The sequence below is a fragment of the Engystomops pustulosus genome, chromosome 1, assembly GCF_040894005.1.
Source record: "Engystomops pustulosus chromosome 1, aEngPut4.maternal, whole genome shotgun sequence".
NCBI lineage: Eukaryota > Metazoa > Chordata > Amphibia > Anura > Leptodactylidae > Engystomops > Engystomops pustulosus.
Window position 1 is genome coordinate 24,233,089 of NC_092411.1, and position 26,443 is coordinate 24,259,531.

Sequence of the window (26,443 nt, forward strand, 5' to 3'; positions counted from 1 at the left end):
ACATCACTACTGACATTAGATGATGTCACAGCTTATCTCCACCCCCTCCCAGTACAATGACCTCTAAATAGATAACACTGACCCATCATTACATCACTACTGACAATAGATGATGTCACAGCTTATCTCCTCCCCCTCCCTGTACAATGACCTCTATATAGATAACACTGACCCATCATTACATCACTACTGACAATAGATGATGTCACAGCTTATCTCCTCCCCTACCTATACAATGACCTCTATATAGATAACACTGACCCATCATTACATCACTACTGACAATAGATGATGTCACAGCTTATCTCCTCCCCTCCCTGTACAATGACCTCTATATAGATAACACTGACCCATCATTACATCACTACTGACAATAGATGATGTCACAGCTTATCTCCTCCCCCTCCCTGTACAATGACCTCTTTATAGATAACACTGACCCATCATTACATCGCTACTGACAATAGATGATGTCACAGCGTATCTCCTCCTCCCTGTACAATGACCTCTATATAGATAACACTGACCCATCATTACATCAATACTGACAATAGATGATGTCACAGCTTATCTCCTCCCCCTCCCTGTACAATGACCTGTTTATAGATAACACTGACCCATCATTACATCACTACTGACATTAGATGATGTCACAGCTTATCTCCTCCCCCTCCCTGCACAATGTCCTCTATATAGATAACACTGACCCATCATTACATCGCTACTGACAATGTATATTGTCACAGCTTATCTCCTCCCCCTCCCTGTACAATGACCTCTATATAGATAACACTGACCCATCATTACATCACTACTGACAATAGATGATGTCACAGCTTATCTCCTCCCCCTCCCTGTACAATGACCTCCATATAGATAACACTGACTCATCATTACATCACTACTGACAATAGATGATGTCACAGCTTATCTCCTCCCCCTCCCTGTACAATGACCTCCATATAGAGAACACTGACCCATCATTACATCACTACTGACAATAGATGATGTCACAGCTTATCTCCTCCCCCTCCCTGTACAATGTCCTCTATATAGATAACACTGACCCATCATTACATCACTACTGACATTAGATGATGTCACAGCTTATCTCCTCCCCCTCCCTGTACAATGACCTCCATATAGAGAACACTGACCCATCATTACATCACTACTGACAATAGATGATGTCACAGCTTATCCCCTCCCCTCCCTGTACAATGACCTCTATATAGATAATACTGACCCATCATTACATCACTACTGACAATAGATGATGTCACAGCTTATGTCCTCCCCTTCCCTGTACAATGACCTCCATATAGAGAACACTGACCCATCATTACATCACTACTGACAATAGATGATGTCACAGCTTATCTCCTCCCCCTCCCTGTACAATGTCCTCTATATAGATAATACTGACCCATCATTACATCACTACTGACAATAGATGATGTCACAGCTTATCTCCTCCCCCTCCCTGTACAATGACCTCTATATAGATAATACTGACCCATCATTACATCACTACAGACAATAGATGATGTCACAGATTATCTCCTCCCCCTCCCTGTACAATGACCTCTATATAGATAACACTGACCCATCATCACATCACTACTGACAATAGATGATGTCACACCTTATCTCCTCCCCCTCCCTGTACAATGACCTCTATATAGATAACACTGACCCTTAATTACATCACTACTGACAATAGATGACGTCACACCTTATCTCCTCCCCTCCCTGTACAATGACCTCTATATAGATAACACTGACCCATCATTACATCACTACTGACAATACATGATGTCACACACAGCTCAGTCAGGGCAGATAGGGAGAGGTGCTGCTGTCTCAGGTCAGGTGAATCATTTTGCCACAACTTCTCCAGGACAGTGGTCGGCAGGGTCTGGCAGTGCTGGATCCCCCTGACTTCAGACTATAAAGGACAAGCACTTTTTATCAAGACTTTTTCTTGCTAAAATGTGCATCTTATAGTCTGAAGAATCATCGCCTTAAAATGACCTCGTTGCCCACAGAAGACAATGTCGCTATATAAATAGATAATAATAATGATTTTATGTCTATATCCAATCCACTTTATATATTTCCCAGATGTGACTGATAAGGAAATAAAACCCTTCTTGTCGGGGATTATTTCCTTGTCTGTACCTTGCACATTCCTTGCACTTGAGCCCTTCCTCGGAGCCCTGCACCTGCTGTGTCTTTTGTAGTCCGGAGTGCACAATGTTCTGAACACTTGTTTGTTCTGCGTCTTGTAATAATGTCAGGAATCAAGTGAATTAACCTCATCCTATTTATTATTGGGATAAGAGCTCTTGTTTTTGTAGACCTGTCAAACTTCCAAGGAGTTGTTCTGGCTCAAAAATAATTTTTTGCCTGTCCTGGGGGCGGGGGGATTGCGGTTGTAATGACGCAACCCTTTTATATTGTTCTTCATATATAACTGTAATTTTGCTACTTTTACGAATCGTAATCACAGTGATCCCCCCCCCCCCATTAGTCACAGGCCCTGCCCCCAGTAGTAAGCAGTCACAGTGATCCCCCCCAATAGTCACAGCGATGCCCCAGTAGTCACAACGCCTGTCCCCAGTAGCCAGAAGTCACAGTGATTCCCCAGTAACCAGTTGCCACAGTAAAGCCCACAGTAGAAACATTGATGCCCCCAGTAGTTGCAGTGATCCCCTCAGTAATCACAGCAGCCTATCCCCAGTAGTCAGTGATCCCCCCCCCCCTAGTAGCCATAAGATTTGTACTCAAAACTTGGCCATGACCGCCAGTGCAGTGCGCTGGCAGATACATCATGTTGTCTAAGCCTCATAATGTATCCGCCGTAGTGGCAAGGGATGATAGACGTATTGTTAATCCTTTTTGTTATTATGGCATCCAAATAATTGCTCTTTCTCACATCTGACCAAACTCTATTCTCTAACATCTAGTGAGAATTTGAAGTCAATAGAACATTCAGAAATACATATGCAGAAAATTTGTGACATGTTGAATAGTTAACTTTTGTTTAATATACAAAAAAAATATATAAACTCTACAAAATTTGAAGTGTAAAAAGACAATGATGGAAGTGCTGTATTTATCTATTCCATCTGAGAAAATGTTAATAAGTGTTGATCAGTGAGTGATATGTACCCCAAAATGGAGCCTTTAAACACTATGACTTGTCCTCCCAAAAAACAAGACCTTGTAGAGGAACATTGATGGGAAAATAAAAAGTACTGTTCATCTCTGGTCCTGAGACCCTTAATGATTACTAGCAAAAAAGGTGAAACACTTATGTTCTCCAAATCTGGGCTCAGCACAAATCTTCTTGTCCTTGACATATTGTATCACAGTATGCAGAGCCTCATCTGCCATGAGGCAAGATGAGAATCTCGCTTCAGGCGGCAGATGTCCGAGCCCTGAGGGGAGCGGCAAACTCACAGGCTTATTTAACAAGTGGGTGGTGCAAGCAGGACTCACCGGGTTCCTCTAAATAAAAATAAATAAAGCACTATGGCTAACTTTTTGTTATGAGCCCAGAAACTACAAAACAATTCTCTACTTTTAGGATGTTTGGTATCAGCAAAATAGGGACAATAGAAGAAAGTTTTTTTCCCCCCTAAGCCACGCCTTTTACTCTGAACCTTACTCCCTTTACCTTTCCCGATTCCCTTGCAGAAGCTCCCCTCTCCTCTTGCTTTATGTAGCACTGAAGGTGGCAGGCAGATGTCATGATCACATTGCGTCTTTCGGATCTGCTATACACAGAATAAGCAGAGGCACAGTGAAGGTGCAGGGAGCTGCCAGCTCTACTACATACAGCATAAGAAGAGGAGGCATAATGATGGTGCAGGTCGCTGTCAGCTCTTTTATATATAGCATAAGAAGAGGAGGCATATTGAGCTGCCTTCTCTGCATTATCACTGTGATCAGTCTTACGGACACCAACAGATTTGATGTCCTATTATGTGGGACAGTGGGACATGCCCGATTTTTGTATCCAAAATTGTTGGGAGTTATGCTTTAGCCCGAGCCAAGTCCTGATGCAGGTTCTAGGTAGTGCACAAAATGCGGAAGGAACTAAATCTTTTGTCGCCGGCATGCCCCTTCATACCCACTTGCCGTGGAGGTGGCACAAGGGAGGAATTAGGTGCTATTCCAGGCACAAAACCCCTGATAAATGACCCAATATGTCTGAGCTTGGTATATTCCCTTCTATCCTATACTGATCTTAAGGAAGGATAGAAGACTGACACATCTGCTTCAAGTGAAATCCAGTACTTGGCATTGCTGCTTCCATGTACCCAGCGCGGATGTGGTATTATTTGCAGTCTATCATCAGCTTATGTAATAAGTTTAGAATTAAACAAAGGCATAGACTTCCATTATTTGCTCTGGCAAACCGCTGTATAAATCTTGCCCTATTTTGGGACCTCAGTATAAGGAAATATTGTGTTTGCTGAAAAGTACCCAACACCTCAGATGAATAAAAGAAATTAACTGTAGCATACCTGAGCGACTACTCATCCTGCTCTACCTCTCACATAACCATCACTTGTCACACGGCTGTTGTGTTAGGATATCGCTAGACAAAGGATATGGAGAACAATTACAGAAAAGAGCCACATTTTAAGGTGTATTCCTGGCAATGGATGCTCTATTTTTTTTATTCTATTTTTATTGGTCTTTTACAAATAAAAGGTTAGAGTGAAAGTTAAACAGACACTTCAACAAAATCACACTGTACAATCAAAGCGTGATGCTATCAATTGCAAAACACTGATGTTGGAAGGAAGATTAGAGAACAATTATAGAATTCCGAACCTAGTTAACCCTATTCACGCCAATGCCCTTTGTCCTTTTTGTGTTTCCATTTTTTGCTCCCCTTCTTTAAAAATCCCAGACTTTTATTATTTGATGAGGATCCAGAAGATGATGATACAACTGTCTTAAAATACTGGGGTTGGAAAATGGACCATAAATTGTTGTTCGTGGAAATAGAGTCACGAGAAATTCTTGATGATATTCATTGTTTGGCTGGTTATGCTGAGGTTTGTTAGGACGTGACTACAGAATATTGTCACGGGTGACCCCGCAATCCACATCTCGGATCGCGGGGTCATCCATGTCCCGCTGTGCTGCCGTGGCCCCCACTCCCCCAGGTCCATACTCACCTCACCTGGCTCCGGACTGCACGTCTATCCCGTCCGGGTCTCACAGCGGCTTCCTCCGAGGCCGCGCGTCCCCGATGCTAGGGCGCTCGCGCCAGGCTCTTCAGGAGTTTAAAGGGCCAGCGTCCTCCTTATTGGTGCTGGCATGAAGGCTCTGCTATATAGCCTGGCGACTCCCAGCATCCCCTGCTGGATCTTCATGTCCTGTTACTGAAGAGAAAGCCCTCCGTGTTCCTGAGCGTTTCCAGACGCCTCAGTGTATTCTGTGATTCCTGTGTTCCGTGGTGTTCCCGTGTTCTGGGGCGTTCCTGGTGTCCTGTGGCGGTCCTGGTATCCTGTGCTGGTCCTGGTATCCTGTGGCGGTCCTGGTATCCTGTAGCCATCCGAGGTCCTGCCTTCCCGTGGTCCTGCCTTCCCGTGGTCCCCATGTCCCTACCTTGGCTGCTGCAACAAGACCATCCCGCTTTGTGGCAGGCTCTGGCGAAGACCAGGAGTTCACTTAGACTCCGCTCCCGGGTTGTGACTAGTATTGTTATCTCCCGCGGTGGTCCAGGGAGCCCACTGACTTAGTCCTAAGGGACTATTCCCCATAGACTGTGACAAATATTAATAAATGATGATTTTTTTTTCTGTTCAACAACAAATTGATTTATCAAAAAATAAGACAACAAATGAATTAAATAAATTTAATCTTAGTTTCAGGAAAACGGTAAAACCAATAGCTTCCTGCTCTACCATTCTATTTCTGTATTTTTGCTAAATATATCATATTTTGTATACAGTGGGCCACATTTACTAAGGTGCTCGTGCCAGTTATCTGGCGGACTTTGCAGTTTCTTTTCTGTGTGAACTGCTTTCACATGTATTTAAGAAGTGTCTGTGCCACATTTGTGTCCCATTCAACCGATTGGTGTCGCGGCTGCACTTTTTTTCATGCAACACAAATTTCTGCACTGAAATGGGCGTTCCGATGCTTAGCTGGAACGTGCGCCCGACTTATAATGCAAAGTCCGACAGAAGTTTATTGCACGCCCTATGTTAAAGGTGCACCAAAAAAAGTTAGTGCACTCTGAATCTGAATCTGGTGCACCCTGCACTATACACAGGCAAACTGCACATAGCGCCTCCTCAAATTGGCTGTCATTACTTGGAAGGCAGCGGCTTGTCATTATAGCAAGGGCAGAAAAATTGTACAATAACTAACTATGGTAAGAAGTTCATAGAACAATGTTCTCAATGCTCTGGGGGCATTGGACTGAACCACAGACCTTCTGGCAGGGTCAGACATGATGCCCATAGTATGTGATCCTTGCTTATGGTTTCTAGGACCAATACCTGGTTATCTCTAAAGGGCAGATATTGAGTAGACTGAAGCCGGAAGGGGTCATTTTTCACTTTTTGGTACAATAATTACAATTTACTATCAATATTTCACTACAAAAAAGTTGATATTGTGAGGCAGCAAAAGACACAGCAATTACTGTTGTAATTCTGACCACTACCTGCAGGAGGCGTGTGCCCAATACATAGGTTTTCTCAGGGTACTAGTACCAAGAATAAAGTGCCTCACCCTCTGCACACCTCGCTACACTTCTGCCTCATATTGTAAATGCTCTATTATCACTTGAACATCTGCAAAAAGTTTTTTTATGCTCTCTCCGTGTTTGTGTGGGTTTCCTCCGGGTCCTCCGGTTTCCTCCCACACTCCCAACTCTGTGCAGCGCTGCGTAATCTCTGTTTTTTTTTATAAAGGGGCTTTCAGGGGTGTTTTCTTTCTTTAAACAGTTATTTAATACATGGGACACAACAGAAGAATGTTTGCAGTACATTAACCTTATCATATTGGCACCGCTACTGCTTTTCCACTTTGTTGGTATCTAGCTGTTTGCTTATTACACACTACGGTGATGTCATTCTGCTCACAAGGAAAATACTTCATGCCAATGGGCAGTGATTAGCCAAGTCGGAGTTAATTGTTGTTGGTTTATTTAAAAAACAAAAGTTCTACTCCCTGCAGTTGGTCCCTGAACAGCCAAATGTTAGCAATATACAGGTGGTCCCCTATTTCAGGACACCCGACTTACAGACGACCCCTAGTTACAGATGGACCCCTCTGCCCACAGTGATCTCTGGTGAAGCTCCCTGGTGAAGTTCCCTGGATGTTCCTATGGTCCCAGACTGCAATGATCAGCTGTAAGGTGTCTGTAAGCTTTATTGATAATCCTTGGTCCCAATACAGCAAAAAATGTTGAAAATCCAGTTGTCACTGGGGCAAAAATTTTTTTGTCTGGAGCTACAATGATAAAACATACAGTTGTGACTTACATACAAATTCAACTTATGAACAAACCTATGGAACCTATCTTGTACGTAACCCGGGGACATAACAGTGACCTAGATATATTGTACGATACAACTAAACAGACCTTATTTGCCAGTAGAAATATCGCTGACCGCACTTCTGGAAGAAGCCATTGTAAGACATGTGGCACAGCTATCTGTTTACTCTAGCATATCCTGTAAAACATGGAGTGTCGCGCTGCTGTAACACAATACAATAATGATTATCGGGATAATTATACGGTAAATGAGTCTCTGTCAGCTACCCGAGGCGCCGGATGAAGGATTATTTACTAAAATGATGAAATGTAAAGAATCAGTTTTGGAAGGATAGAACAATGGGTGTGACTCCAGCCACTTCAGATTCCATAAAATTCCAAAAGAGAATCACACATGGAGTGTTACCCTCTCTATTTCCCCACCAAATGATCAGTTTTACCAGTAAAAATACCACAATACAAAACATTTCAAAGATGTGTTCAAATACTCCATATTAATTTAAGACAGGACACACAATATTCACTCTTGCCTCTGTGAAAGCTATACCCGCTATATTGTTACCACGCATCATAAATGTCCTTATATTCAGAATTCAAAAGTTTTATGTCGAAGGATGATCATTGAAGGGGTCGTCCACTGTCAGTAAATAGTTTATATGGTTTTTGTAATGAAAAGTTATATTTTCTAATATACTTTCTCTATCAATTCATTATGGGTTTGTAGATCTCTTCTTGCTGTCATTCTATAGAAAGCTTTTATGTTTTCTTCCAGCAGATAGAAATATGTCCATGGTTACACAGGTGCACGGCTTGTTATAGCCCTGGTCATGTGATGTCACACAGGTGCATGGCTCATAATAGCCCTGGTCATGTGATGTCACACAGGTGGACGGCTCATTATAGCCCTGGTCATGTGATGTCACACAGGTGCACGGCTCGTTATAGCCCTGGTCATGTGATGTCACACAGGTGCACGGCTCGCTATAGCCCTGGTCATGTGATGTCACACAGGTGCATGGCTCATAATAGCCCTAGTCATGTGATGTCACACAGGTGGATGGCTCATTATAGCCCTGGTCATGTGATGTCACACAGGTGCACGGCTCGTTATATCACAGAGTATCTAGAGCTGTGTGATATAACGGCTTGTGCACCTGCCTGTCCATCACATGACCAGTCACCAGTTTCTATCCACTGGAAGTAAACAATCAGGCCGCATTTACACGATGCGCTGCGTTGCCTTTTTTGTTGCATTTTTGATGCATTCCAAAGGTATCAGCCTTCATCACATGCTGAGGTTACATTGCGTTTTAGCAGATGTAGTGTAAACGCAATGTCACCTTAGCATGTAATCAATGCAAAAGCCTTTGGGATGCATCAAAAACGCATTCAAAAACGCGGTGCAACACATCGTGTGAACGCGGCCTCAAGCTTTCGATAAAATGACAGCAAGCAGAGATCTAGAAAACCATGAGGAGTTGATGCAGAAAGAATACTGGAAAACTGTGTAACATTTAATTACATAAACCAGTGGTGGTGAACCTATGGCACTGGTGCCAGAGATGGCACTCAGAGACCTCTCTGTGGGCACACGGGCTGTCTCCCAGGCACAGACATGGCATCTTCCTGCAGTCTCAGGCAGTTGAAGTAGTGCCCTGCTATTTTAAAGTGACCCATCCTTTGCTGCTTGGTCCTGTCCGAAGAGTGAAAAGATGTAGACAGGGTCGGATTTGAGCTCAAAAATTCTGGTAGCAATAAGTTTGTTACTGCCTAAATTGTTGGCACTTTGGGAAAAGCTAGTTTTTTGGGGGTCTAATTTTGGGCACTCGATCTCTAAAAGGTTTGCCATCACTGACATAAACAATATGAATTATTTGCTGAAAGTGGACAACCCCTTTAATATACGGTATAATAATGCCAACCACATTAAGCTGTTTAAACTATGTATACAGGATTGGATCTGGCATTTCTTGGGCCCCAAGCAATGTTATGCCTGGAGGCCCCTAGTGCACAGATCTGCTCCATATGGCATAGCAGGTAATCCATTTGTTCCTTATTCAGCTTTAAATTGTATTGGCATTTTGAGGATGCCAATGCAGTTTAGAGCAAAAAAAAAAGGGGGAATGTGGATTGAAATCCCAGTTTCATCCCACCATTGTCTGGCCCCCTCATCTGTACCATGAAATTGTGTATCATTGGTAACATTACCCCTGTATGATCTGCGCTTCAGTCCAGTAACTGTGATTTCTTCTGCATCACTCTTCATGTCCTCTAGGTGGAGTCAGTGTCCTCTCTTTCAGGCTGCATCAGTAGAGTTTGCAAACTAATCAAAAGTTATGAACACCACAATTGCAAAGTACATGTTATAAGTGTATAAGAGAAAGTCTCTGCTTTAACCCTTTGCTGCCAGAGCCCTTTTTAAGTTTTATTTGTTTCTCTCCTCTCAAATGTTTGTTTACAGATATATATGAGAGCTTAAAGGGGTCGTCCACTTTCAGCAAATATTTGATATGGTTTATGTAAGAAAAAGTTATCCAATATTCCAATGTACTTTCTGTATCAATTCCTCACAGGTTCCTAGATCTCTGCTAGCTGAGCTTCTATAGGAAGCTTCCATGTTTACTCCAGTGGATAGAAAACTGTCCATGTGATGTGATGGAGGTGCAGGTGCATGAGCGTTGTGTTTTTGTTGCGTTTTGACACGCATTAACATTTGCGTTTACAAAACACAATGCAAATGCGATGTTAACGCGAATGTTAACAATGTGTTTGTTAACTACCTATTTACATTGCGTTATGTAAATGCAAATGTTAATAGTAATGTAATTAGGCAAATTAGGCGTTTTGTAAATGCAATGAAAATGCAACCAAAATGCGCCGTGTGACCGTGCCCCAAAATATAGAAGGTTTCTATGGCAGGACAGCAAGCAGAGATCTAGAAACCTGTAAAGAATTGCTACAGAAAGTATATTGGGGAATTGGATAACTTTTCTTTACACAAACCACATCAAATATTTGGTGAAAGTGGACAATCCCTTTATTATCTGCCAGACACATTGGGGGTCATTTACTAAGGGCCCGATTCGCGTTTTCCCAACGTGTTACCCGAATATTTCCAATTTGCGCCGATTGTCCATGAATTTCCCCGGGTTTTTGGCGCACGCGATTGGATTGTGGCGCATCGGCACTGGCATGCACGCGACGGAAATGGGGGGGGGCCTGGCCGAATGGAAACCCGACGGATTCGGAAAAACCGCCGCATTTAAAACAAAAAATTGGTCTCGCGGGCCATACTCGCATGCACCAGGAAGAGATCAGTGAACTCCGACGCAACTCGGTGGACCTCGGCGCAGCAGCGACACCTGGTGGACATCGGGCGCAGGACCTCCATGAATCGCCGGAAGACCCGAACGCTCGTCCGAGAAGACGCCGCTGGAACGCGAATGGACCGGGTAAGTAAATGTGCCCCACTGTACTTCCTAGTGGCACCCTTTGATATTCCAACCTATGTACCAGGAAGCTGGAAAAAAATTCCAATTAAAGTAAAAACACAGTTGCACCATTTTCTTTCACAGTACAGTCCACGTCCCCTTTATTCTTTGGGTCAGTATTATCAAGGAGATACCAAATTTATAATAAATATCATAAAAATGAATTTCTATGATATATCACCATATTCTGTGACTTTTTTATACATTGGTGTATAACGTTGCGTGCGTTTTCATTTTTGCAGGTCTAGCTGACATTTTCATTGATACCAGTTTGGGAAATCTTTTTTTCTTAGCGGAAATCTACCATCACAATAAAGATTGATAAACCTGGGACACTTACTCATAGATCCAGGCACAGAGTAGTAATATTTTATTTATTATCCATGGCCTCTTTCCTTCTACAATCAACTTTTAAAATTATGCTAATGAGTCTGGGGGCCCTGTTTCCTCTGTACTACAACTTCACAGGCTGTTACACTGTCCCCACTCTCACTTGTCAAAACTCAATATTCTGCAATGAGATTACAGCATGGAAGTACCAAGGGAAAAGGTGGAATGGGAGACAGTGTGATTTTAGACTCATTAGCATAAAAGTTGATTTTAGAAGGAAGGAGACCATGGATAACAAAAGAAGTGTAAGAAGATTACCACAGTCGCGTTGCCAGGATCTAGGAGTAAGTGTCCCTGGTTTATCTTGGGGGATTTTGATAGTAGATTTCCTTCTGTCCACTCAAAGGGCAGAATTAATAAAAAAAAATAATTTCCCAATCTGTTCAGCTATTTCTGCAACTTGCATATTTTACAGCATTTTCAATGCAACAGGTTTGCTTTACATTCCCAGCCTGTGAAGCAGAGACTTTCTCCACTATCTCTGTGTTCAGCAGGTTTGTTCTGTGTATAGATTACATTGCGTTTTTAGCTGGACAGCTTTGCTTTGGTGTAAGTTATGTCGCTTTTGTTACAATTCCTGCTTTTAACAGGAATGTGCTAGAAGCAACGACCAACCAATTTAGCAGGTTCGGTCCGGTAAATCCTGCATGCGCAAAGATTGATTTTTCAGAACAAAGTCGCTTGTAGGTGGAGCGCAATCTTTGCGTTGAAAAGGCTGAATTCCACACCTACAATCCGCGGCAATAAATTGCATTGTTGTGGATTTTTTATGCAGCGTGTGGATGGGGTTTGTAGAAATCCCATCCACTACACTGCTACTGCATTACACGCCATATGGGGCTTATTTACTCAAAGTTTTCGGGATTTGCGGCGCTGTGACAGGTATGTAACTGGGGATTGTGTCGCACACGATTGTATTGTGGCGCAGCGTCAGAAATTGGACGATCCAAATGATTCGCATCAGAAATCGGACGATCCGACTGATTAGGACTGAGTGCGGGATTTAACTTTAAAATTGTGTCACAAGATCAAGCACTTGCATGCACCAAGAAGAAGAAGAAGGTGAACTCCGCCGGACCTGAGCGGGGAAGCGACACATGCAGGATCTCGGGCACATGATCGTAGTGAATCGTGGCAGATGTGCATTTAGGTCGAACAATGCACTTTTGGGGATCATGACAGGACAGGTAAGTAAATGTGGCCCTATGTGTCAAATGCACCACAAGCAGGCGGCCTTTCCCTACCTGAGCACAAATGTGTGCTTTATACCACCGCAAACTAAAAAATGGAAAAACCGAAAGTTATATGGACTATCAACCTCCTGTATGAAGGGGAGCTGCAGAGGGGGTTCACAATAAGAAGGGGAGCTCTGGGGGGGTTTACAGTATGAAGGGGAGCTGTGGGGGGGGGGGGTCACAGTATGAAGGGAAGCTGGTGGGGTTCACAGTATGAAGGGGAGCTGTGGGGGGGTTTACAGTATGAAGGGGAGCTGTGGGGGGGGCACAGTATGACGGGAAGCTGGTGGGGTTCACAGTATGAAGGGGAGCTAACGGGTGGGGGGTCACAGTAATAAGGGGAGCTGGTCGGTTTCACAGTATGAAAGGGAGCTTGTGGGGTTCACAGTATGAAGGGGAGCTGCAGGCTTGTTTACAGTATGAAGGGGAGCTGCAGGGGGGTTGACACAGTATGATGGAGAGCTTGGGGGGTTCACAGTATAAAGGGGAGCTGCAGGGGGAGTTCAAAGTATGACGGGGAGCACAATAAGAAGGGGAGTTGCTGCTGGAGGGCACAGTATCAGGAGGACATGAGGGGCAAAGTATGAAGGGGAGCTGCTGGGGGACCACAATATGAGGTGGAGATGATGGGACCATTTTATGGGGGAGAGCTGGGTGGACACAATGTCAGGGGGAGATGGGAGGCACAAAGGGTGCCTTTGCCCCCACACATAGTATAACGGGGAGCTGCTGGGGGACACGGTATGAAGGGGTCCCTGCTGGTGCTGTGTTGCAGCGGTGTGTGATGCCGCACCTGATAGCGTAGGGACCTACTACAGCAAGGTCACCATGAACACCACGGAGTGGTTAGTGGCTTATGCAATTTGATCAAAATGTAACTAACCTTGAGTTAGTTTTTAAAATGTAGCCTAGCGGCAATAGATCATTGTATAACGTGTAGCCCAGTACAGAAGGGAGCACAGTATGAAGGGGAGGTGCTGCTGGGGGGGGGGGGGGCAAAGTACGAGGGGGAGCTGCTGCTAGGGGGGCACAGTATGATTAAGAGCACCTGAGAGCCGGATCGTGTTTTCTAATACCTTTGGCGTAACTTGAAGCTGCTGGACACCAGCGCAAAGTCTGTGCCAGGCCCCCAATTATAATGTACTGTTTATAGTACTAGGCTTCTCATATAGGAAAGATACACCATATGGGCCCTCTAGGCCTCATGGGCCCGGTTGCGTCCGCACCTTCTGCACCCCCTCAAGTTACGCCCCTGCCTTTGTGACTTTGGCCATTTCCTTTTTGTGCTTCTTTGGCTACATTCACACTGCCGTGAGCCCGCCGCACCGTAGCACGGCGGGCACACGGCAGTGCGGGGAGAGGAGGAGGAGGTGAGCGCAGCTCACCCCCGCCCCTCTCCATAGCGATATATGGCCGCGGCGCCGTAAGCCCGTAGAAGTGTATGGGGGACGTATATCGGCCGCATATACGTCGGCCGTATATACGTCCCCCATACTGTAGTGTGAATGTAGCCTTAAGCCCATTCCACACTTGCGAGTGTGATGCGATGAACTCGCATCACACTCGCAACGCATGCTGTCGGGAACGCACGGCCCGAACGCTGCACACCTGAAGTGAACTTAGCATGTCAGTTCACTCCAGGTGTGCAGCGTTCGGGCCGTGCGTTCCTGGCAGCATACTTTTAGCCATGTTGCCAGGCTGTATGCTGATTTTTAAAGTAATTAAATAAAGATCTGGATTTTTTACTTCATTGTTGCCCATTTCTGTGGAGCTGGAATTTTTCTCAATATTTTTATTGAATTGCACCCATGGGCGATGTGTTTCCAAGTGCAGGGTACAGTACGATGGGGAGCTGCTGGGGGGGGGGGGGGTGTGCAATACAATGGGGAGCTGCTGGGGTGGTACAGTACCATGGGGAACTGCTGGGGGTACAGTATGATGGGGAGCTGCTGGGGGGATGCAGTACGATGGGAAGCTGCTGGGGGATACAGTACGATGGGGAGCTGCTGGGGTGGTACAGTACGATGGGGAGCTGCTGGGGGGTACAGTACGATGGGCAGCTGCTGGGGGTAACAGTACGATGGGGAGCTGCTTGGTGGGGTACAGTATGATGGGGAGCTGCTGGGGTGGTACAGTACCATGGGGAACTGCTGGGGGTACAGTACGATGGGGAGCTGCTGGGGGGTACAGTACGATGGGGAGCTGCTGGGGGGATGCAGTATGATGGGGAGCTGCTGGGGGTTACGGTACGATGGGGAGCTGCTTGGGGGGGTACAGTACGATGGGGAGCTGCTGGGGGGTACAGTACGATGGGGAGCTGCTTGGGGGGTTACAGTACGATGGGGAGCTGCTGGGGGGTACAGTACGATGGGGAGCTGCTGGGGGTAACAGTATGATGGGGAGCTGCTTGGTGGGGTACAGTATGATGGGGAGCTGCTGGGGTGGTACAGTACCATGGGGAGCTGCTGGGGGGTACAATACGATGGGGAGCTGCTGGGGGGATGCAGTACAATGGGGAGCTGCTGGGGGTAACGGTACGATGGGGAGCTGCTTGGGGAAGTACAGTACGATGGGGAACTGCTGGTGGGTACAGTACGATGGGGAGCTGCTTGGGGGGTTACAGTACGATGGGGAGCTGCTGGGGGGTACAGTACGATGGGGAGCTGCTGGGGGTAACAGTACGATGGGGAGCTGCTTGGTGGGGTACAGTACGATGGGGAGCTGCTGGGGTGGTACAGTACCATGGGGAGCTGCTGGGGGGATGCAGTACGATGGGGAGCTGCTGGGGGTAACGGTACGATGGGGAGCTGCTTGGAAGGGTACTGTACGATGGGGAGCTGCTGGGGGGTACAGTACGATGGGGAGCTGCTTGGGGGTTACAGTATGATGGGAAGCTGCTGGGGGATACAGTACGATGGGGAGCTGCTAGGGAGTACAGTACGATGGGGAGCTTCTGGGGGGTACAGTACGATGGGGAGCTGCTTGGGGGGGTTACAGTACGCTGGGGAGCTGCTGGGGGGTACAGTACGATGGGGAGCTGCTGGGGGTAACAGTACGATGGGGAGCTGCTTGGTGGGGTACAGTAGGATGGGGAGCTGCTGGGGTGGTACAGTACCATGGGGAATTGCTGGGGGTACAGTACGATGGGGAACTGCTGGGGGGTACAGTACGATGGGGAGCTGCTGGGGGGATGCAGTACGATGGGGAGCTGCTGGGGGTAACGGTACGATGGGGAGCTGCTTGGGGGGGTACAGTACGATGGGGAGCTGCTGGGGGGTACAGTATGATGGGGAGCTGCTGGGGGGATGCAGTACGATGGGGAGCTGCTGGGGGTAACGGTACGATGGGGAGCTGCTTGGGGGGGTACAGTACGATGGGGAGCTGCTGGGGGGTACAGTACGATGGGGAGCTGCTGGGGGGTACAGTACGATGGGGAGCTGCTTGGGTGGTTACAGTACGATGGGGAGCTGCTGGGGGGTACAGTACGATGGGGAGCTGCTGGGGGTAACAGTACGATGGGGAGCTGCTTGGTGGGGTACAGTACGATGGGGAGCTTCTGGGGGGTAGAGTACGATGGGGAGCTGCTTGGGGGGTACAGTACGATGGGGAGCTGCTGGGGGGTACAGTACAATGGGGAGCTGCTGGGGCGTGCAGTACGATGGGGAGCTGCTGGGGGCTACAGTACGATGGGGAGCTTCTGGGGGGTACAGTACGATGGGGAGCTGCTGGAGGGTACAGTACAATGGGGAGCTGCTGGGGCGGTACAGTACGATGGGGAGCTGCTGGGGGGTACAGTACGATGGGGAGCTGCTGGGGGGTACAATACGATAGAGAGCTGCTGGGGGTACAGTACGATGGGGAGCTGCTTGGGAGGTACAGTATGATGGGGAGCTGCTTGGGGGGTTACAGTACGATGGGGAGCTGCTGTGGGGTACAGTACGATGTTGAGCTGCTGGGGGTAACAGTACGATGGGGAGCTGCTTGGTGGGGTACAGTACGATGGGGAGCTTCTGGGGTGTACAGTACGATGGGGAGCTGCTTGGGGGTACAGTACGATGGGGAGCTGCTGGGGGGTACAGTACAATGGGGAGCTGCTGGGGCGGTACAGTACGATGGGGAGCTGCTGGGGGGTACAGTACGATGGGGAGCTGCTGGGGGGTACAATACGATAGAGAGCTGCTGGGGGTACAGTACGATGGGGAGCTGCTTGGGAGGTACAGTACGATGGGGAGCTGCTTGGGGGGTTACAGTACGATGGGGAGCTGCTGTGGGGTACAGTACGATGTTGAGCTGCTGGGGGTAACAGTACGATGGGGAGCTGCTTGGTGGGGTACAGTACGATGGGGAGCTTCTGGGGGGTACAGTACGATGGGGAGCTGCTTGGGGGTACAGTACGATGGGGAGCTGCTGGGGGGTACAGTACAATGGGGAGCTGCTGGGGCGTGCAGTACGATGGGGAGCTGCTGGGGGGTACAGTACGATGGGGAGCTGCTGGGGGGTACAATACGATGGGGAGCTGCTGGGGGGGTACAGTACGATGGGGAGCTGCTTGGGGGGTACAGTACGATGGGGAGCTGCTGGGGGATACAGTGCGATGGGGAGCTGCTGGGGCGTGCAGTACGATGGGGAGCTGCTGGGGGGTACAGTACGATGGGGAGCTGCTGGGGGGTACAATACGATAGAGAGCTGCTGGGGGGGTACAGTACGATGGGGAGCTTCTGGGGGTACAGTACGATGGGGAGCTGCTGGGGGACACTATATGAAAGAGTAATGGGAGGCCCTAAGGTGTCATTATATTATTTCCACAGTGGTGGCGAACCTATGGCACTGGTGCCAGAGGCAGCACTCGGAGCACTCTCTGTGGGCACCCAGGTCATCACCCCAGCATGAAGTTCACCAGACAGGACTCAAAGAATCTTCCTGCAGAATCTTCCTACAATGATAGACGAATTTGCCCTCCTTTCTTCAACTGTGTTGGTGTCTTTAGGAGGCTGAACGATTGAAAGTTGTCAAAGAACAAGGAGAAATAAATTACTGCTTAAATTGCTTTGCAATAAATAAGTGGCTTTTGGTTGAAGTTTGGGCACACAGGCTCTAAGGCTACATTCACACTGACGTATGGAGGACGTATATACGGCTGACATATATACGGCCGATATACGTCCTCCATAGACGTCCATGGGCGCACGGCGCCCTACGGGAGCGGTACGGTGCCGCACACGTGCTGCACCGTACCGCTCCGTACCCGGAAAAAGATAGGACCCTTCCTATCTTTATCCGTAGTACGGCGCTGTGCGCCATTAATTCCTATGGAGAGGGGCGGGGGTGAGCTGCGCTCACCTCCTCCTCCTCTCCCCGTACACTGCCGTTGCCCGCTACGGTATGGTACGGGCGGGCAACGGCAGTGTGAATATAGCCTTAAAGGTTCGCCATCACTGCACTAGGGTGTCATTATATTATTAGGGTGTCATTATATTATGTGGGATGGACTATAGGGTGATTCTATGGGGACATACAGGCGGCCATTTATGCGCCCACAAAACGCCCGTGTGAAAGGGACCTATTGACTTAAATGTGGCACCTACAGTGGGGGAGTGGGTGAATTTTTATTGTTTTCCTCATTTATACCACATTAGGGAGGAGACGCAGTTGTTGGGACCCTCTCATGTCTTTTATTATACTTGTGTATATACAAACACTCATAGGCGGCATTGGCCTTTCACTCTTATGCAGGGGGTGTGTGTCTGGACCCCAGGCCCGTATTTACACCTCTTCATGAGGTAATTGGCCTTGTGCAGTGTGAGGTGAGGCCGCAGGAGGTGCAGACAGACACTGCCCGCCACAGCGCAGCGCGCCTCCTCATACACGTCTCCCTGGTAACCGGCCGCGGGAGAAGCTGCTGACAACTGCTTTCCCTCTTCAGCGGTTCTTTCGCCGGGAAAAACTTCTCACGCTGACGTCACGTCCAGAGGTGGCTGCCGGCGGCCAATCAGCGCGCGGCACAGCTGGATATAAAAGCAGCGACAGGTCAGCGCCGGGCACAGAAGAGGGGAGGGAGCGTTGCTGGACAGATGTGCGCTCAGCTCGGGGACATGATGACCTGCAGCTCTGGGGACATGGCAGAGATGTGTCCTAACAAGAGAAAGAGAGAAGAGGTCACCCCGCGGGACACGCAGGATGACGGGGTGTGCACCAGCGCGGGCTCCGGCATCAAGAAAGCCAAGTACCTGAGACATAGGAAGCAGTCCCTGGAGATGAAGAGCTGTGACTCCGGGGTCAGTGACCTGTATGAGACCCCCAGCCCTAGCCCTGTGACCCGCAGACCTTCGCCCTCTGACCTGTGCCCCAAGATCACAGACCGCCTGGGCCTGCAGAACTTCAGAGACTATGGGGAGGAATGCTACATCTTCAAGAAGGGCCTGGAGAAGAAGTATCTGGCTACACACTGCATGGACAACCAGCCACAGGTGAGTCCTGGCTCCTAACAGGGCGACAACCAGGGTGACCCTCATGACAGCGCTCACCGGGGTTGTCACCCACATCCTTCTGTATATTGCTCTAAGATTGTGAAGAAATTGGCTACTTTCTTGCTGAAACAGCGCCACCCCTGTCTGTAGGTTGTGTCAGGTACTGCATCTCGGTTACAATGCAATACCAAACACGACCCACAAACCGGAGTGGTGCTGTTTATGTAAATAAGTTCACCATGTTTCTCAAATGTTGGAACAATCCCTTTAACTGTTTCAGATATCCAAATTTCTACAGTGAACCCTCAAAAAGTGGTCTGGTTATCTGCACGCTGTAGTTCTGCAAACGCTGCAGATTCTAACATTAGTACATGTTTTTATTGTGATTTATCACCGATTTCTAGACCTCTGCTTACTGTACATGAATGGAAACGGCAAACTTTAATATATTCTAGCTAAGAAGTAGGTACAGCAGTATCCGGTCTGCCTGCTCCTCTACAGCGAAATATCAGAGCAGGAAAAAAAGTTTAGTTGTATTGTTATTTTTAGCATTTTTGCTTGATCGATGCAAGTGTAACAGACCCTCAGCTCTGAGCACTTGGTCAGCCAAGTTCAATGACAGCAAGCAAAGATCATGGAGATGGTGAGAGACTGCAGAACTGTCAAGTCCTTGTATATTGAGCCCCTTTCTTGCTTTTTTTTTCCATAGCTGCGGCCAGAATCTCGGTGTAAGCTGATCAGCTGGCTGATCCCGGTGCACAGACACTTCAGCCTGGGCTTTGAGTCCTTGTGTCTCACTGTCAGCATCCTGGACAGATTCCTCTCCTGCACCCCTGTAGCCATTGACTGCTTCCAGTTAGTGGGTGTCACATCTCTGCTCATCGCATGCAAACAGGTAGGTACACCCCCCCCCAATATTGATGTGGCTGGAAATTTGCTAGATACGAGATGCTAGAAAATGTGTCTAGTCAACACAAATATTCCTCTTTCCAATGGTTTTGGGAGATCACAGATCATGAGAACGGGGGTCTATTCTATCCCCAAATGAATTGAGAAGCCGGTCGCTCACGCACCTTCCTCTCTATTCATCGCAGTGGCACTTACAGAGATAGCTGAGCACAGCGCTTGGTTACTCCAGTCCGTACACAGTACTTTTTGTCATCTCCCCCACCATGTGGAACCATCACAATAATTATCTTCTAACCTATGGATAGGGGAAATCTTGTATTGGCCAGGCAACCCCTTTATGAAGTGTGACTCTGCCTAGCCACACATATTCTCATGAGCCACATAAGATGGAGAATGAGGACCATCCTGGGATGGTGCAATGATGATGTTTTGATGATGCGTGATCTCCCTACCTTCTCCCAGACTAGATTTTTAAAAACTTTCATCCCACCTCTGTCTCTTCCTTAAAAACGATCATAAAGTACAGAATTGCTTTTATGTCCCTGTACACCTAAGATAACATCAAATTTGATGGAAAAAAAATGGTGCATCACGCCACAGTATTGTCCACCTCAAACTCCATACGCAGTTGGCGTGGTCCACTAAACTATGATGGACGCCTCAGCTGTTCCCACAAAATTTGTACGGCCAACTTTAGATCAGAGTAGTTGCTAATGACATCGCATGCTTGGTACAAGTGAGACCTTCCATTACTATAGTCATGTATATTCCATGTTGTGTGACCTTAAAGGAAATCTACGATTAAAATCCATCATGATAATCCAGAGATATTACTCATAGATCCAGACACCGTGACTGTGATAATCTTCTTATATTTGTTATCCATGGCCTCCTGCCTTCTAAAGTCAACTTTTAAAGGTGTGCTAATGCGCCAGAAGGGCTTTGGAGGTTGTTACCGCAGCCCCTCTGTGCTCTGGCTTCACAGTCTATTACAATGTCTCACCTTCTCCTCTCCCAGCACGTCCCCTTTTCCTCTGCCTGCTGTAATCTTATGGCAGTAGTGGGGGGGGGGGGAGTGTCTGTGCAGTGTAATAGCCTGTGAAGCTGCATCATGGAATTACTGTGGTAACACCCCAAGGAGCCTCTCTGGCTTCATTAGCATAATGTTCAATGTTGATTTTAGAAGGAACAAATTCATGAATAATAAATCTAAAAACATCATCACAGTCACGGTGCCTGGATCTATGAGTAGGTGTCCTTGGTTTATCATGCTGGATTACAATGATAAACCAAGCACACTGACATACTGGTGTGCGCCCACCCTAGTGGGATCCACTCTACTTTTATCTGGTTATGCCGTTGTTTTTCAGAAAAAAAAAGGCTTTAAAAATTAAGCAAATGTGCCTAAGGGGCTCCAGGCTTCATTAACACCTATGGAGCCCAGAGCCCCTCAGACTCATTTGCATAATTCTAAAGAGCTTTTTTTTGTAAAAACAAGGGCATAAGAAGCTAAAATAAGAGAAGATCCTGCTAGAGGGGGCACACACCAGTATGTCAGTGTGCTTGGTTTACAATCCTCCATCCTGGTGATAGATTTAGTTTAAAGTCCGCTTAGCTTTCTTCACCCTAGACTTAGTATCCTGTTCCTCACACTTAATCATTTTCTCTTCCTACTCTTCAGGTAGAGAGACGACCTCCCAGAGTGAAGCAGCTGCTCGCCTTGTGTTGTAACAACTTCTCTCGTGAACAGCTCTGCAATCTCGAGTGCATCATCCTGCTGAAGCTTCACTTCCAGCTCAGCGCTCCGACCATCAACTACTTCCTGCAGCATTTCTCTCTCCTGCAGCTGACGGACGGGGAACCTTCAGAGCTGGACCTCTGTCAGGCCTCCAAATCCCTCGCATTGGCCAAGGGCATTGCAGAACTGAGCTTGGCCGACTACGCCTTTAACGCCTATCCACCATCCTTGATGGCCGCCTGCTGCTTGGCGCTGGCGCAGCGCATGTTGTGCCGGGAGGACTCCAGCAGGATGCAGGACAGCGGCTATTCTGATGGAGAACTGCAAGACTGCTTGACCAAGATAGACTTACTCGTCTCGTTGAATAAAGACTCCTTACTGCGGCTCCTGCCCGGTGACATGCCCGACATGGCGATGGATGTGGATAATTGACTTAACGTTAAATTAAACACCTCAATAATTAACCTGTAACATACACAATGCAAAATGGCTGCTAAATTAGTCAACTAATTTATTTCCTATCCAGTCTATGAAGTACTTTTGTAATATTGAAGGATTTTGATGTTCTTCGCGTTTAACAGTATTGCGTTCTAGGCAAACACTTGAAGACTTAATTGTTTTTATTTATGGTGCGATACATTTTCTCTGTCGTCGTAGAAACCCTATAAACACTCGTGTGAAGTGTAAGTTGCTGTTTTACCTTGCTACTAATGTAGCATTTATTTTGCACTAGTATTTATGTATATAGTCATAGAGATGATGAACTGTTTATATTAAACAATATTGCTGATGCAGGCACAGGAAATTGCGGTTTTACCAAGATGAATAAAACAAATAAAAATAATAATAATTTTGGGTATTTTAGTTTAAACGAATACATTTTTCCCAATCCCATTGACACACAGTAAAATTTATATTCGTGCCAACGTCCACCAGAATGAGGATGATGATTCTTATTAAGGATTCAAGATGGGAAAGCGAAGGGTGAGTCCTATAGTATGAGAATGGGGCTATTCTTGCTCTCATCTATTCCTTATTCCAGAAGCAAAAACCCAAAATGTGAACCTAAAGTTAACCTTTCACAACCTCCATTAACTCTTAGCCCCCTTACACGCAAATGTTACGGGGGGCGCTATCCGGCTGCACAATTCACGGCCAGATATCGGTCCCCATAGACCCCTATGGCACCTGATGCGGTGAGCACATGCACCATTGTCTCACTGCACTGTGCATGAAAATCTATAGGATATGAGCTATATTTTGCCGTGTTGCGGCGCCAGGCCGGTTGTATCTATGTATAGGAATGGGCAGCGCTCAATCCTTTTACTGCTGCGGCTCTGCTCACCTAGGGCAGGCATACGTTCATGTGCAAGGAGCATAACTTTGTACCCACCCTAAATCACATGGATGGAGCCAGCCCAGGACCACCCATCTGTTGGCAGATGACCTAATTAACATAGTTGCATTACCCAGTAGTTGTCAGAAAGATGGTCCTGGCTGGCTGGTGATAAAAACTTGCAACCAAGCCTGAATCAATGGAGGGGCACCTATTACAGGATGTAAGGAGTTGCACTTGATGGTAAAAGGTCCACCTTAGCCTTATATTCATGGTCCATTGTTTTCAATGGGAACTGTGTGTGGCTTTATATTTAAAGGGGTTTTCTAGGAATCTGAAACTTGCTCCACTTTGGCTCCTGGACCTGTGTTCCTCTGGTACTTTTAAGTTTCAGGCTAGCGTCTTTTTGGAAGTTCTGAGGAGGGTCTCAGAACCCCTTTTATATCCATTTATTATTTGAGGACTCTTCCAAAAAAAGGATTTTCCAAAGTTTACATTAAAATGTATCCGTATGGAAGAGAGGAGATCTGCAGGAGACCCCCTGTTTAACAATTACCATTCCTCGAGCGGCCAATGCTGTATTAACCCCTTCAGCGCATAGCCAGTTTATAGCTTAAGGCTCAGACCCATTTTTTTTGTATTCTGACTTGTGTGGCTTTATATGGTTATTGCTTTTGAACACTTTTACTTGTCAAAGCATTTTCACATTTTTTCGTCACATGCTTGTACTTCAATTTATTGGTAAATTGTTGCTGATAAGTTTTGTGTTTATTTATGATGATTTTTTTAAAAATAATTTGCCAGTTTCAAACTTCAAAATTATCCTGTTTTCAGGGAGATAGTTTTCCCCCCTAAATTAGATGATGAATTACATTTCCCACATGTCTCCTTTTACATTTTCATAATTTTTGAAATGTCTGGATAATTTATTTTGCTGTCAAGCGACTTTTAAGCGATTTCAGAAATTACTTTTTTGGGAATCATTATTGTTTTTAAAGTAATTTTAAATATATAATATTAGAAACCCCCTGTATATCACCCATTTTCAAATCTGCACCCCTCAAACTATCAAACAGCTTTTAGGAAAATTGTTAACCCCTTGAGATCTTCATAGTAATGTCGGTATTATGTTCATTAAACCCATCTTTAAATTTGTTATGCAGTTTCTCGCGAGTACCCCACATGTGGATGGTATTTGTAGGGGCGCACAGCGAGGCACAGAAGGGAAGAATGACCATGCATCAGCCAGTTTTGTCTTATAGAAATTAGTGGCTTTTAATAGTAATCATAATTCCTTTATTTATATAGAGCACACGGATTAAGCAGCGATGCACAGAGTTTGACAAATCAGTCCCTGTCCCCAATGGGGCTCACAATCTAATCCACCTACCAGTATGTTTTGGAGTGTGGGAGGAAACCGGAGGACCTGGAGGAAACCCACGCAAACACGGAGAGAACATGCAGATGTTGACTGGTTCATGGTGCATTTTTTTGAGCTATAAAATATTAGTTTTTCCATTAATGTTGCCATATGTAAAGACTGTTACTGTCTTTTGTTTGGGGGTCCCAAGTGGAGCACACATGTAAGGGCTTATTTGCGGGATCAGATGCTTTTTTCAGAGGTACTATTGTGGGTGGCTATGCCCTATTCCTTGAAAGGTATTAACTTTTTTGATGATGGTTGTAGAAAAAACTTTTTAGATTTTTTTTTTTTGGTGTTCACCATATACCCTAAGTCAGTGATGGCGAACCTTTTAGAGACCGAGTGCCCAAGCTACAACCAAAATCCACTTATTTACTGTGAAGTGCCAACATGGCATTTTAAGCAGTAACTTATTACTACCTGTTCTTTCACATTTTTCAACCGTATCAGCACTTGAGGCCACCAATACATTTGAAAGAAGGAGGGAAGAATGATTGGTCCAGCAGGAGGACCTCCAAAGATAATGCAGCCCTGTCCACACCTTCTCACTTTTCCTGCAGTTCCAAACAGTCAATAAAGGGTCGCTTTAAAACAGCACAGAGAGCAGCATCTCTTAAGTTGCTTGGTGGATTTGTTCCTGGTGAACTCTGTCCTGGGGTGATAACCTGAGTGCCCACAGAAATGGCTCTGAGTGCCACCTCTGGCACCCGTGCCATAGGTTCGCCACCACTGCCCTAAGTAATAGGTTAGATTTATTCAACGGGTCAGTACGATTACCGCTATACCAAATTTCTATATTTTTGCTTACATTTTACTAATTTTTTAGTACAATATAATAATTACAATAAAACCTCATGTGGGAAAAAAAAACTCAATAATTTTTGCATCACCATTTTCCAAGTATAATTTTTGGTCTATACAGCTGGATGAGAGCTTCTTTATTGATACATTTTTGATCACTTTTTATTGCATTTTATGTGGGACAAAATAGTTAAAAATCATTATTTTTGATGGGTTCTAACAAATATGTTTATGGCGTTCATCGTGTGGGTATAATAATGATTTTGCTTTATTGTATGGGGTCATTAGAGATGTGGCGATACTACTTATGTGGGGTTTGTATGATTTATTTCACTTTTTTTTGTATATGTAAGTGTAATGTGTAACAGGCTTTGGGGGTGTTTTGAATAATTTATTAGTTCATTTTTATTTTCACTTTTTTACTTGGGACACTTTTTTACTTGGGACATGAACAAGCAATCAAACGACTGCTTGTTCATAATAATACCCTGCAATACTGATGCAATAGCTGACACACTGCTTGTAAGGTCCCGTCAGTAACCTGATCTTACAGGCATTTACTATGGACAGCCGTAGGGTGTAAGTTCAGACCCCGGGGTTTCCACAGCAATGATCGGCATCCCCCGAAAACGCTGTGGGAGGCGCCGATCGAGCAGAAAGTTAGATGCAGCGGTTGTGTTGACGCGGTATTTAAAGAATTAACAGCTGCAATTGGAGATTACGACTGACACCCCACAATTCCCAATGCCAGCTCAGCTATGCTTCAGAGCGCTAACCATGGGAGCCCGCGCCGTACTAGTACCATGAAGCAGTTAAACTTGTTGCACTATAGTTTGCGCTAATGCAGATAACACAGTGCATTTTAATTTCGTTCCTGAGGCTCCAACCGTGATCTCATGCTTGAGGTTACATTGTATTTCCTTCGCTTTTTCAAAATGCGATCAAGATGCACCGTGTGAATGCAGCTGTAAGCAATGCAGATTACAATCAATGAGATTTAAAGAGGAACTGTCAGGTCAATTTGGGACCCTAAACCAACTACAGGTCTATACACCTACACTCTGTACCAGGACCTTTGTATAGATGTCAGCACACAGGTATGAGGATTACAGTATCATA

General features: G+C 46.1%; 1 protein-coding gene across 1 annotated transcript; it reads left to right on the top strand.

Annotated features, from left to right (window-relative positions):
* The first annotated feature begins 18,705 nt into the window (after positions 1-18,705).
* Positions 18,706-22,582, top strand: CCNO (cyclin O). Its single transcript, XM_072113818.1, has 3 exons — positions 18,706-19,117; positions 19,827-20,012; positions 21,708-22,582. The coding sequence occupies exons 1-3, from the start codon at positions 18,722-18,724 to the stop codon at positions 22,194-22,196; spliced, it is 1,071 nt and encodes a 356-aa protein (XP_071969919.1). The 5' UTR covers positions 18,706-18,721; the 3' UTR covers positions 22,197-22,582.
* Positions 22,583-26,443: the final 3,861 nt, after the last annotated feature.

Bases quoted from the DNA above. Each gene is read 5' to 3' on its own strand.
- CCNO (XM_072113818.1), top strand. From the start codon at position 18,722: ATGTGCGCTCAGCTCGGGGACATGATGACCTGCAGCTCTGGGGACATG. The intron at 19,118-19,826 runs GTGAGTCCTGGC...TTTTTTCCATAG, and splicing joins GCATGGACAACCAGCCACAG to CTGCGGCCAGAATCTCGGTG. The intron at 20,013-21,707 runs GTAGGTACACCC...CCTACTCTTCAG, and splicing joins TGCTCATCGCATGCAAACAG to GTAGAGAGACGACCTCCCAG.